The sequence below is a fragment of the Nyctereutes procyonoides genome, unplaced genomic scaffold, assembly GCF_905146905.1.
Source record: "Nyctereutes procyonoides isolate TBG_1078 unplaced genomic scaffold, NYPRO_anot_genome, whole genome shotgun sequence".
Taxonomy (NCBI): domain Eukaryota; kingdom Metazoa; phylum Chordata; class Mammalia; order Carnivora; family Canidae; genus Nyctereutes; species Nyctereutes procyonoides.
The window spans coordinates 5,324,494-5,336,826 of NW_026575030.1; the positions used below are offsets into that span (position 1 = coordinate 5,324,494).

The 12,333-nt window shown below is 35.2% G+C and overlaps 1 protein-coding gene across 1 annotated transcript in view; it reads left to right on the plus strand.

Moving 5' to 3' along the window:
* DPP10 (dipeptidyl peptidase like 10) overlaps positions 1-12,333 on the plus strand; it is a 599,711-nt gene that overhangs the window by 545,124 nt on the left and 42,254 nt on the right. Inside the window, exons 16-17 of the mRNA XM_055316192.1 lie at positions 1,753-1,874; positions 3,138-3,185. Of these exons, the coding sequence (XP_055172167.1) occupies positions 1,753-1,874; positions 3,138-3,185 (170 nt within the window). The remainder of the gene's footprint in view (positions 1-1,752; positions 1,875-3,137; positions 3,186-12,333) is intronic.

A 12,333-nucleotide genomic window follows, 5' to 3' on the forward strand; every position in this document is an offset into this window, starting at 1 on the left:
TGATTTGAATCAAAATGACTTCTTAGATTTGTGTGCTTATCTTCACATTCTAGTGACTGAGGCAGAAGAGTCAGCATATCTATGAACTGTACTAATAGAGCAGGCTGTGTTATAAACAAAATGTAGTACCAATAAATTTCCCCTTAAATAGCTCAGCAAATGCCAGTTGGCTTGACTATTATGGCTAACAATAGTGTATAACCCAGAAAACTCATTCATTGTCTTTTCCAGGTCATAAAAATCATCATTGGTTTACTAAATGTATGGGACGAGATACCCCTGCATAAACACAACTGCTGCCATAGTTCAGAATTTTGTCTCAAAATGTGCATTTCTTTATTTCAGTAATTTCATAATCTAATGAGAAAATAGCATCAAATCTCTGAGGAACTTGAACCTGAAAAAGTATAGGAAAGAGTAGAGAGATAGAAGTTTTTTTTTTTTTTTTTTTTGATAAAAGGTTTTAAACTCTATGTCACTTAAGTATCTGTAGACAACTAGCATGCATTCTTAGCCTCTCTATGGATTCTTACACAACACTGAATATAATTAATGACATTGACCTGTACACTTAAGAATGATTAAAGTGGCAAGTGCTATGGTGTGTGTGTGCACGTGCATATGTATATACACACATACAGCAACTTTAAAGAGAAAATAGGTAAGTAAAGGTAAAATGGTTAATGTGTTGAAATGCTTAGTGTATATTAATTGCTTGATCAGTAAAGGAAAATTTTGGATTGTAACAAGTTCAGAATGCTTCAAATGTGAAATTGCGAGTTTATCAAGGATACTTAACATTTATCCTCAATTGCTTCTAATGCTTCTGTTACCCATGTGAATACCCCTGTTCCCAACCCCATGCCAGTGGCATACTGAACACCAAAATGGCTAGGATTCATTTACAAATGTATAGCCAAAATCATGTTTCATTTCAAAATGAAATTGAGAGTATTTTGTCCAAGTTTAAGATACATCTTCACCAGCATTTTCATGTTTGCACAATTTATGATTCAACTCTATTTATAAAATAAATGATTCCATGTAGGATATTTAACCTTGAGTAAATAGCTCACTCTGACTTTAAGTATCATTATTCATAAAATAAAGGGATTGTTTTCTTTACATACCTCTCTGATGTCTCAAATTATATATGATCATTAACATTATCATACAAAAATAACTATCAAAAATTTCAGTGCAAGTATATAAGGCAAGTATTTTCAGTGCATCTATTTAGTGGGAAAAATCTGACACTGATAGCAAATTCCACGGTTTAGAATACTGAATTTAGGAAATCATGAGCTTGATTCTTTGTGTGATTTGTGAAAGCATGTTATTAGTTCTTTCAATTTTTATTCATGGTGAGTTATGCCCATCTGTGGGCAATTCCTTTTACAATTTTATAAAGGAATATCTATAGAGAAAAGGCAGATAAGAGTAAGTTACATGGAGTCCTGTAGAAATCAGTTCCTTGGTTATAAACATACATACATTATATATGCATACAGGTGTACATAATTTTAATTTTATTAGAGGAGAAAAATGTGTATGTCTTAACATTAATAGAAATTGACTTTGAAAATAAGGGGAAAAAAGAAATTGACTTTGCATTTATATGATAAGTCATCATTTACAAGGAAATGCAACATAAATAATGCTGTAATTCCTCAGTTTAATATTTAAATATTGATGCCATACATTTAAGTACTTGGAATAGTACCATTTCTAATTTTCTTTTTCTTTCTCCAGTGCTTCTACTGAAGGACTATTGAATCGTCAATGCATTTCATGTAATTTTATGAAAGAACAATGTACATATTTTGATGCCAGTTTTAGTCCTATGAATCAACATTTCTTATTACTCTGTAAAGGTAATACATGATTTCTGATGAAATTTACTTTATTTGACCAGTATCTATTACTATCATGAGTAACTATTTTTCTCTAGCTATGATTTGATATTCTAAATGTATGTTTCTGTTAAGTTGTAAATTATGAATTTACTGAGCTATAAATTATATCTTCATTTAGAAAATGAAATTTGAAATCAACATTTACTCATGATCAATAAAGGCTGTTTGAGAGTGAACCTTTTAAAAAAGTGAATAAACATTTACATCAGCCAAGTCATGCTACAACAATAAACTAATTTACCTAGTCTTTAGAAAAAAAAAGTCCTCTTATTAAAATAATAGCTTGGTTGTTAAGAGATTGGGGATCTAGAGTAATTGCCTGGGTGAGTCTAGCACCCTTCCATTCTAAAAGATTACATTCACCTCAATTACTTCCACTTGGTAAAAGTACTTATGTCTTATATATTTGTATGGTATATCAGGTTATACTGATAGGAACCATTGCCTCTTAAGTAGATATTTAATTTCCTAGAGATGGAATGGAAGAAATGTATCCCTTATATTGTGATAGACTGAGTGCTTTTGCTCTAAGTGGTACCTGAAGCTGTCCTGTTCTTAAGAAATCTTGAGGAATAGAACAACACTTTGCTCTTTTTAGTGTTGTTTTTTTTTTCTCTAGATATCAAAAAGTACGTGTTTGATGGCACCAGGAAAAAACTATTAGACCTCTAGATATAGTTCCTTAGAGGAGTGAAGTTTCAAGATAACATGGCTATACTAAGTTAACTCGTATATTTGAACTATTTCATGATTCCAGTTAATGTTTTTTTTTTCAATTGATATATAATTAATTAGAACCGATATTTCTATCCATGTATGCATCTTCCTTGGTTGAGTGGTAAATAGAATTTAATCTTGGATGAACTAATGAGGGGTCATGGGGTCATGAATCTGCTTTCTGAACGTCAGTGACTACTCTATGAAAGAGAGTAAGGTGAAATAGACGGTAAGGAGCATAAAATTGAGTACCATACAATTATAGAAGTGGAGATCTTAATAATCTCTGAAAATTGTTTATTTCCCCATATGTTCTTTTCTGAATAAAATATGCATAGATAGAAATGAAATCTAGTTACCTGGTTTCTGTTTAATTATGTTTTTAACTATGAAATGCTTCAATTTGGAAAAAATAACTGTCACATAGCCTTTCCAATAATTATTACTTAGATGTCTTTCAAATATTTATACATTTTTTAATATATATTTGTTTTTAAAATCCAGGCCCAGGTGTCCCAGTGGTCAGTCTACATAGCACAGAAAACCCAGCAAGTAAGTACACACACATGACAATGAGGGATAGTCATGGTGGGCATTGGTCTTAGGTATTCTTTATTCTGAGTGTCATATTCTTATAAAATCTTTTTCAAAGGAGTTTCCAGCATGGAGGGAGATGTGTAGGTACCATCAACTTGACCTTGGTTATGTAAGAGAAATAGTAAAGCAAGCCATTTGAGCCATGTTACAGTTGGAATTGGATCTTATATGCCTGGATCTGGATGTCTACTGTATCTAAATTGAATGAGGACTGGTTGATGAGGCTCATTTAGGTACATTTCAGCCTACTGGCCCTTTAGTGCTCGGATTCATATTTCCCTGGGCCTCCTATAGGTTATTCCTCCAATGCTTCTGTGTACTTTTGTGAAAAATATGAAAAGTATATTATTTTATATTTTTCTATCCTATTTGTTGGACATATCCAGGGCTTCCTCGTCTTATATATTCATTTTTCTTTTATGTATTTAACTGTTCATCATCTGTTAAGTGAGCCCCTACTTCATCAAGCAATATAACAGGTTGGGTGAACACTGCTAGAAAATATGGTCGGTGTGTTTATGACATTATAGTGGAACATATAAGTAAATAAGTGGTTGAAGTAATCTTAAAAATGAATAACCAGATTGCTTCTTGCCTTTTCTTCCATGTTTCTTTTCCTTCTTTCAATTTTATTTAATCAATACTTTTTTTAAGATTCGTATTTATTCATGAGAGACACGGGGGGGGGGGGCGGGGGAGACACAGGCAGAGGGAGAAGAAGGCTCCATGCAGGGAGCCCGACGTAGGATTCCATCCTAGGTCTCCAGGGTCACGCCCTGGGCCAAAGGCAGTGCTAAACTGCTGAGCCACCCAGGCTGCCCTAAATCAATACTCTTATGCTCTGAAGATTACATTAGGCTGCTATGATCTAACAAATGAGGCTATATTTATGAACTTAATCCTCAGAACTCATCCTGATATAGTTAATTTTATTATCTTCTTCTAAAGATGAGGAAACTGAGTCACAGGGAGGTTAAATAACTTGCCTAATTCATACTAATGGATATCAGAGCCAGGAATCATATGACTCCAGAATAGTATTTGTAATTGATGAAATAGTAATTACAATTGTAATTGTAATTGATGAAAGCAGGCTAGAGGAAGGTCCTGAAGGACCAGCCATGAGGGTCCTTGGTTTCACATAGGATAGAACATCAAATGTGATTCAGTGAAAGTGAAAACAGTTTATTGAATAGTGTAAGTAGAAATAGCAGACAGAGTGTCTAGGAGACTTGGAAAGGAGAATGAGTCATCATTGCTTGGGGTTAGGGGTTTATATTGGAAAAGGATCTAGGAATATGTGTTCCTTTAGGAATCCAGGGTAGGGTCCAATCAAAGGTGATGACAGATGAATAATAGGATGTATTGGTGCTAGTGTCAGTGGAAGTTTGTTTGAAGCTAATGTCCTGGAACATGTTTGATGCTATTATGTGTTTGGGGCCTGGGAAAAAACTCAAGAGAATGATTAATGATTTTTGCTTTCCCCTTCAAGTGGGAACATAGCTTCTTTGGCTCTTCAGAGGTAAAATACGGAAATGGGGCCTAGCAGAAAAACATCAGAGACACAGCCTTTCTAAAATTGATTCCTTTCGGCTTCCTTAACTCATTATCACTACTGTATGATGGTAACTTACTCTGTTTTTATCTTTCATATCTCGTATTTAAGAAGGAGTTTTATTCATATGCCTTGACTTAATGGAGATGCAGGCATAAGACTGTAATGTTGAAGCACAATGTTATTTTTAGAGAACAGAGAAAGACCATTCATATTTTCCAAATACCAACATATGGAGACTTCCTCCCTGTTCTAGAAAAAAAGACAAAATTGCTCAATTTGTGATGGAGTTTTGTGTGGTTGGAAAGACATAGAAAGTAAATGATGTACTCACCTATCAGTATGAACCTTAAAGAAGTTGTGGTAAGCAAAGTAGTCTATTCAGTATTAAAATTAACAGCAACAATAATAAAACAGTATATTGGATAAGATAGAAGGTTGAATTTTACAGATTAAAAAATCAGTATATAAAATGATTTTATTGCATACCTTTTGTGAGATCTGAGACAAAAGAATAGATAATAGGATCAATTTCCTTGTAGGCAAATCAGCAAATGAATTTTGAGATGTATTTACAACACAGGATGCACTGAATAAATGGGAACTATTCCTGTTATATTGCATATTCTGCCAAAATAACTTTTTAAAGATTTCCAATCTGATTTTAATTAACTTTATTCTACTGTTACAAAGCAGTGTTGTTTTCTAGTAATTTCTGCTGCAAATAATGACACATTTATCTTTCTAATTTTCCCATTTATAAGCCAATTACGATCATCTCAGGGTCAAGAAAAACAAAGTGAGCAGTGGCCAGGTGCTTAATTTTCCTTTTAAAAGACATTTATTGAGCTAAAACTTATATTCAGTTTCAAGTAAATATTTTGGTTAATGGATCTTGGATTAATCTTGTTACACTAATGAATGAATTGTAATGCATTTGGGGGCCACATGAAGTAAAATAGAGCATGGAAAGAAAATTTAAGAAAGAAAGACGAAAATATTTAACTAACATGGAAACCTTTAAACCCAATAGTTACCAAAGAAATGCAGAGTAAAACATTGCCATGTAATTTGCCAAACAAATTACTAGTACCAAAAAATTTACATTGCTAATAAGGATACAATGCAGTAAGGCTCTCATAACTTGCAGGTAGAATTATAAATTATAGCAATCTCTTGAAAAAAACTAAGTCATAAGCCTTCAGTCTTTTATACTTATTTACCTGGTATTTTTCCTCTTAATGGTTTATACTGAGGAAGTAATTCTAAATAGAGAAAATCTAACACAGCACTGGTGATGATAATGAAAAAAACACAAATGATAAAAAGAGGGGGATCTGTAAATGACTTTAATGAAATATTAATTAGTGCTTGAATATCTTCTATTTATCTTTCCAGAACCTCTGGATCTCATTTTTCCCCCTTTGGTCACTCCAATCTATATAGATGACTTAGGTTCCATTACCATTTGGCTGCCAGTTAGGTTCTAGCTAAAATGAATCCTGTGAGTAACTGAAGAGACAGAGAAAAGTAGTTTTAGAGTATCTATTCTCCAGTGTTCTCTATTGGAGAACACTGTGGAGTTACCCCAGGTTGCCAGGATTCCTAGCTGAAGGTCACCATGGATCCCTCTCCCTCACTCAACTACCACTGCTTACTGCTCTTGACCTGCAGGCAAGGCCACTGTCCTAAGCCCTGGATTACTCGACTGCCCCTTATGAACTCCCACCCATTGTTCATATATTTGTAAATAGTTCTTTATTAAATTGTTATTAAGTTATTCTGACAAAGTCACCATCGGTTTCCTACTTGGATTAAAAAAAAATGTTTACAAAAATGTTTAAGCTATAGTTCTAAGTGATCAAGGGGTCCAAATGTTTATACCACTCTAACAAAACTGTTTGAAAAATGCATCTAAAAATTTAAGAAAATAATACTCGCAATTGTTAAAATTCATGCATTTGCCTAGCAGCCTTCCAGGTGACTTTTGTTCTTTATTCTCGAGTATTTGCTTCATGTTCTACAATGAACACACATTACTTTTTTTTTTTCATATATTACTTTTTTAATGAAAAAGAAACCCTTCATTAAAATGCTCAGTGAGTTGAGACAAAGTATAAATATGCAAAATTTTACTTAGTTAATATTTCAAAAGTCCTTTGTCTCATATTATTACCATTTTCTTTCTCCTTAATTTTGTATATATGCCTGTTTCCTTTTTCTCTATCCCATCTTATTCTCATCCTTCTTTACTCCTCTTCTACTTTCTTCTTTTCAGTTTTCATTTTCTTCTCTTCAATTCCACACTTAAAACCATGTCTTAACATTTCCTCCTCTCCACATTTCACCAAAAACTGTGTATTGCATGTGTTTTGTGAATTTATCATGAAATAAAAGCTATCTGTTCTTAATATTTTCAAAATAGCTTTACTATTTCCTATCCTTCTCTCTTCCTCAAATATATTTCCTTGTGACATGGATTAATTTTTTCCCCATGAGTAAATAAGTAGCCTTTGATTTAGAAGTAAAAATTTCTCAACTGCCCCTACATGCATGTAATTAGTTGATATGTAATTAGGTTTATTTTTTGCCACTGACATTTGATAAGAGAAACCATGAGAAATTTATTAGTATATCATACTCATATTGGTGCCTCTGGTTGTATCTTTTCAGTTAATCATTTTAGATAAATTTGTTTAAAAAAAAAAAAACCGCCAAGAATATGATCTGCAGTTAGAGGTATAAAGGTAAAAATTAAATAAGATGAATTCTTCCAAAAACTCTCTTCATTGTAGTTACCAAATATCAGGTGACATTGGCTTCCTCTAAATACAAAACAAATGGGGGATCCCTGGGTGGCTCAGATGTTTGGTGCCTGCCTTTGGCCAAAGCGTGATCCTGGAATCCCAGGATCGAGTCCCACGTCAGGCTCCCAGCATGAGCCTGCTTTTCCCTCTGCCTGTGTCTCTCATGAATAAATAAATAAAATCTTAAAAAAAAGAACAAAATCCAAAACATTATAAATATTACAATCATCGGAATCCAATAAAATATTACTGGGTGTGTGAGGAAGCTAGAAAATGTGACTCATAACTGGGAAAAAAGCTAGTGTAAATAGAGACAGACTCAGAAATGAGAGAGTTGGAGCCTTCTGGCAAAAATAATAAAGCAGCTATTATAAATATGATTTTGAAGATCAAGAAAAAATGAATGCAATATGAATAAAAGTGGAATATTTTTTAAAGGAACTTCATGAACGTAAAATATCTGAGATAAAAACTTCACTGGAAAATACTAAAAGCAAATTAGACACTACAGAAAACAGATCAGTGAACTTGAAACATTATCAATAGAAACTTCCAGATACAGAAAGAAAAAGAATGAAAAAATAAATGAACAGAGCCTAAGTTAATATAGGACAATATATATATGATGTTTTTAACTAAAGTCAAAAGGGGAGGCATGTAAGAAATATTTGATGAGATAATGCCAAGGCCAAATAACATGAAAAGTATAAAATTGTCAGATCTCAAGCAGATGTATCCCACTAGAAAAGGTGGTTTAAAAACAAAATAAGATTCCTATATATCTACACATTACATACATGGTAGTGAAGCCAAGAATTACTTGGGCTCAGAGGTCTCATCATAAAAGAAAAAAAAAAAAAACGAAAAATAGAGCAAAATCTTTAATATGATGATGGAAGAATTTCAGAGAAGACAGCAGAATAGGACAACACAAAGCACGCCTCATCCCAGGAACACTAGATAACACATCAGTGTAAATAACCTAGAAAATGACAAGAAGACGAGGAAAACAAATTCTACAACTAAAGGGAAACTTGGGACTGTCTGTGGGAGGCTGGGAAGCTGCTGGACTGGAGAGGGAAACACTCTCCCACTGGGAAGCCCACACAGGGAAGACAAGTTCCCATAACATTTGGCTTTGAAAGCCAGAGGGGCTGAATTTCATAAGTTCTTAAAACCAATGGGACTCAAAACCCGAAACTTGAAAAATGAGTGGGCTCGGTATTGGGAAAACCTGGAGGGCAAGAGGAAACTGAGTCCCCACCCTTAAAGAGACAGCAGCACAACAAACGATGGTCTGCAGAGATACAGCATAGAAGCAGCAGTTTGAAAAAATGCCTGGGGCATACAGAAAGGAGCTTGCTTTACTAATCTCAGGAGTATGATGGAAGGGCAGGGATCCTTAAGAGACTTCTTCAGAAACAAAGGAGCTGGTAGGCACTATTATCTGCCCCCACCATCCAGCATAAACACATGGCCACCTGCAGGAACCAGAGAGGCCCAGACACTTGTCACTTGCTAACACTGCAAATCTTGCACCTCCCTCACTCCCTGCACTTCAAATCTGCCCTCTCTAGCCTGGCTGGTCTTAGTCCTAGTGAATGCAAATCCCCTCCTCTAGAGGACAAGTAACACCACTGCACCTCCCCTCCACACACATCTTTGGATCCCTTAGCAGAGCCAACCCCTCCAACATCTTCTTGGCCAGAGCCCATCCAAAGCCTGGCAATGTGCAAACAACCCCAACAGGAGTCAGCATCACTGCAAACTGGCTCAGGAACAGGGGAGGATAACTACACACACCACTTCAGCTGTGGCCTGAGCAGTGGGCAAGGTACAGACCCCTGGTCTGACTGCAGGCTCCATTCACCGACAGAAGCTTCCCAGGGGACAAAACGAATAAAGTGTCCTGCATTCTGGAGCTAATGTTTACTTAGGCAAATGGTTGGTCTGATGCAACTCAAGCCCAAGGTAGTCCAAGCTTGGCCCACAGTACAAAAGAGAACAAACACGGCTGATAACAGGCAAAAAAGAGCCATTGCAGATGACTGGATGGAAGGCAAAAGCAGCTCAGCCACAACAGCAGGGCACAAGCAACACACATAGGAATCACCCTTGAAGCACCAGGTTCTGGTGAACAAGGGACGCTGCACTGCAGGGCACTACACATCTCCTTTTCATAAGGCAGGAGATGTAGCTGACTTTCCTACCATACAGAAACAAACACAAAGATTTAGACAAAAGGAGAAAAGGAAGTATGTCACAAATGAAAGAACAAAATCACAGCAAATGACCTAAGTGAAACAGACCAAAGTAATACACCTGATAGAGAATGTAATGATCATGAGATATTTACTGGACCAAAGAAAAGACTAGAGGACATCATTGAAAAACTTAAAGAGAAAACACAGGAAAAAAATACAATCAGATATGAACTCAATAAATGAAATTAAGAATACACTAGATGGAATAGATAGTAGACTACAGGAAGAAGAACAGATCAGTGACCTGGAGGATGGAGTAATTGAAAGCAATCAAGTTAATCTGGTGATAGAAAAAAAAGTTATGCAAAACCAGAATGGACTTAACATCAAGTGAAATAACATTCACATTACAGGGATCCCAGGAGAAGAGAGAAAAGGGTGTAGAAAATTTATCTGAAGGAATAATAGCTGAAAACTTCCCCAATCTAGGGAAGGGAACAGCCTCCAAATCCAAGAGGCACAGAGAGCCCCCTTTGAACTAAATCAAACCAAGGTGGTCCACAGCAAGACACTAAGTAATTGAAATGGCAAAAAGTAGTGATAAAGAGAGAATATTAAAAGCAGCAAGAGAAAAATAAAACAGCAAAAGAAAAGAAAATAGTTATATACAAGGGAAACCCCATAAGGCTATCAGTTGAATTTTGAGCAAGAAACATTGTAGATCAGAGGGGAATGACATGATATATTCAAAATGCTGAAAGGAAAATGTATGCAGAAAAAAATGCACTATCCAGCAAGGCTATTATTAAGACTGGAAGGAGATACAAAAAGTTTCCCAGGAGCTAGTTCTTTCAAAAGATAAACAAAATTAATATTGATGAACTATTGGAACTACATCAAAATAAAAGGCTTCTACACAGCGAAAGAAACAATCAACAAAACTAAAAGACAACCTACACAATGGAAAAAAAAATATTTGCAAAGGACCCATCTGATAAAGGGTTAGTATCCAAAATATATAAAGATCTGACATAATTCATCACCCCAAAAACAAATAACCCAATTAAAAACTGGGCAGAAGACATAATAGAAATTGCTCCAAAGACGATATCCAGACGGCCAACAGACCCCATGAAAAGAGCTCAATGTCACTCATTATCAGGGAAATGCAACTCAAAACCACAATGAGGTATCACTTCTTTCTTGTCAGAATGGCCAAAATCAACAGCAGAAGAAACATCGAGTATTGGCAAAGGTGTGGAGAAAATGGAATCCTCAAGCACTGTTGGTGGGAATGCAAACTGTTGCAGCCCCTCTGGAAAGCAGTATGGAGATTCCTCAAAAAAATTAAAAATGTAACTACCAGAGAGTCCAGTGGTCACAGTATTGGATATTCATCCAAAGAATATAACAGTAATTTGAAAGGCGATATGCACCCCTATGTTTACTGCAGCACTATTTATAATAGCCAAATTATGGAAGCTGCCCAGTGTCCATCAATAGATGAATGGATAAAGAAGATGAGACACACACACACACTATGGAATATAATTCAGCCATATAGAATTAATGAAATCTTGCCATTTGGAACAGCATGGATGGATCTAGAGAGTATAAGCTAAGTGAAGTCAGTCAGAAAAAGACTAATACCATATAATTTCACTCATCTGTGGAATTTAAGAAACAAAATAGGGCAGCCTGGGTGGCCCAGCGGTATAGCGCCACCTTCAGCCCAGGGCATGGTCCTGGAGACCTGGGATCAAGTCCCACGTTGGGCTCCCTGCATGGAGCCTGCTTCTCCCTCTGCCTGTGTCTCTGCCTCTCTCTCTCTCTCTCTCTCTCTGTGTGTGTGTGTCTCATGAATAAGCAAATAAAATCTTAAAAAAAAAGGGAAAAAATAAAAACTACAAATAAACATGGTTAGGAGAGAGTGGGTGGGGGAAGGGTAGGTGAAAAAGGCAAAGGGGATTAAGAGTGCACTTATCATGATGAGCACTGAGTAATGTATAGAATTGTTGAATCACTGTATCGCATGCCTGCAACTAACACTGTATATTAAGTATACTGGAATTAAAGTTAGTTAATTAAATGATGATGGAAAAGAAAACATAATCCTCAACCTGGAATAAATGATCTTGGAAAACAGCCTTCGAAAGTGAAGGAAAAATAAAGAATACAGAAAAAATGCTGAGAATGCTTTACTATCAGATTTGCATTTCTAAATAAGACATAGATCAAAGAATAATTTAGGAAAATACTTTGAGCCACAGAAAAATGAAAATATAACTAATTCAAGTTTGGAGATACCTGACGAGACAGAAACTTACAGCTGTAAATTCTTGCTTAATAAAGAAGAAAAACTATAAAATCAATCATCTAAACTTCCACCTTAAGTAGCTACAAAAAGAGCAAATTAAGTTGAAGAGAGGAAATAATAATAAAGAGTGGAAATAAATGGTAAAGGAAATGTACTAGCAGTAGAAAAAATGTATAAAAACAAAGATTTTTTTAAGATCAATAATTTTTTTAAAAAAATT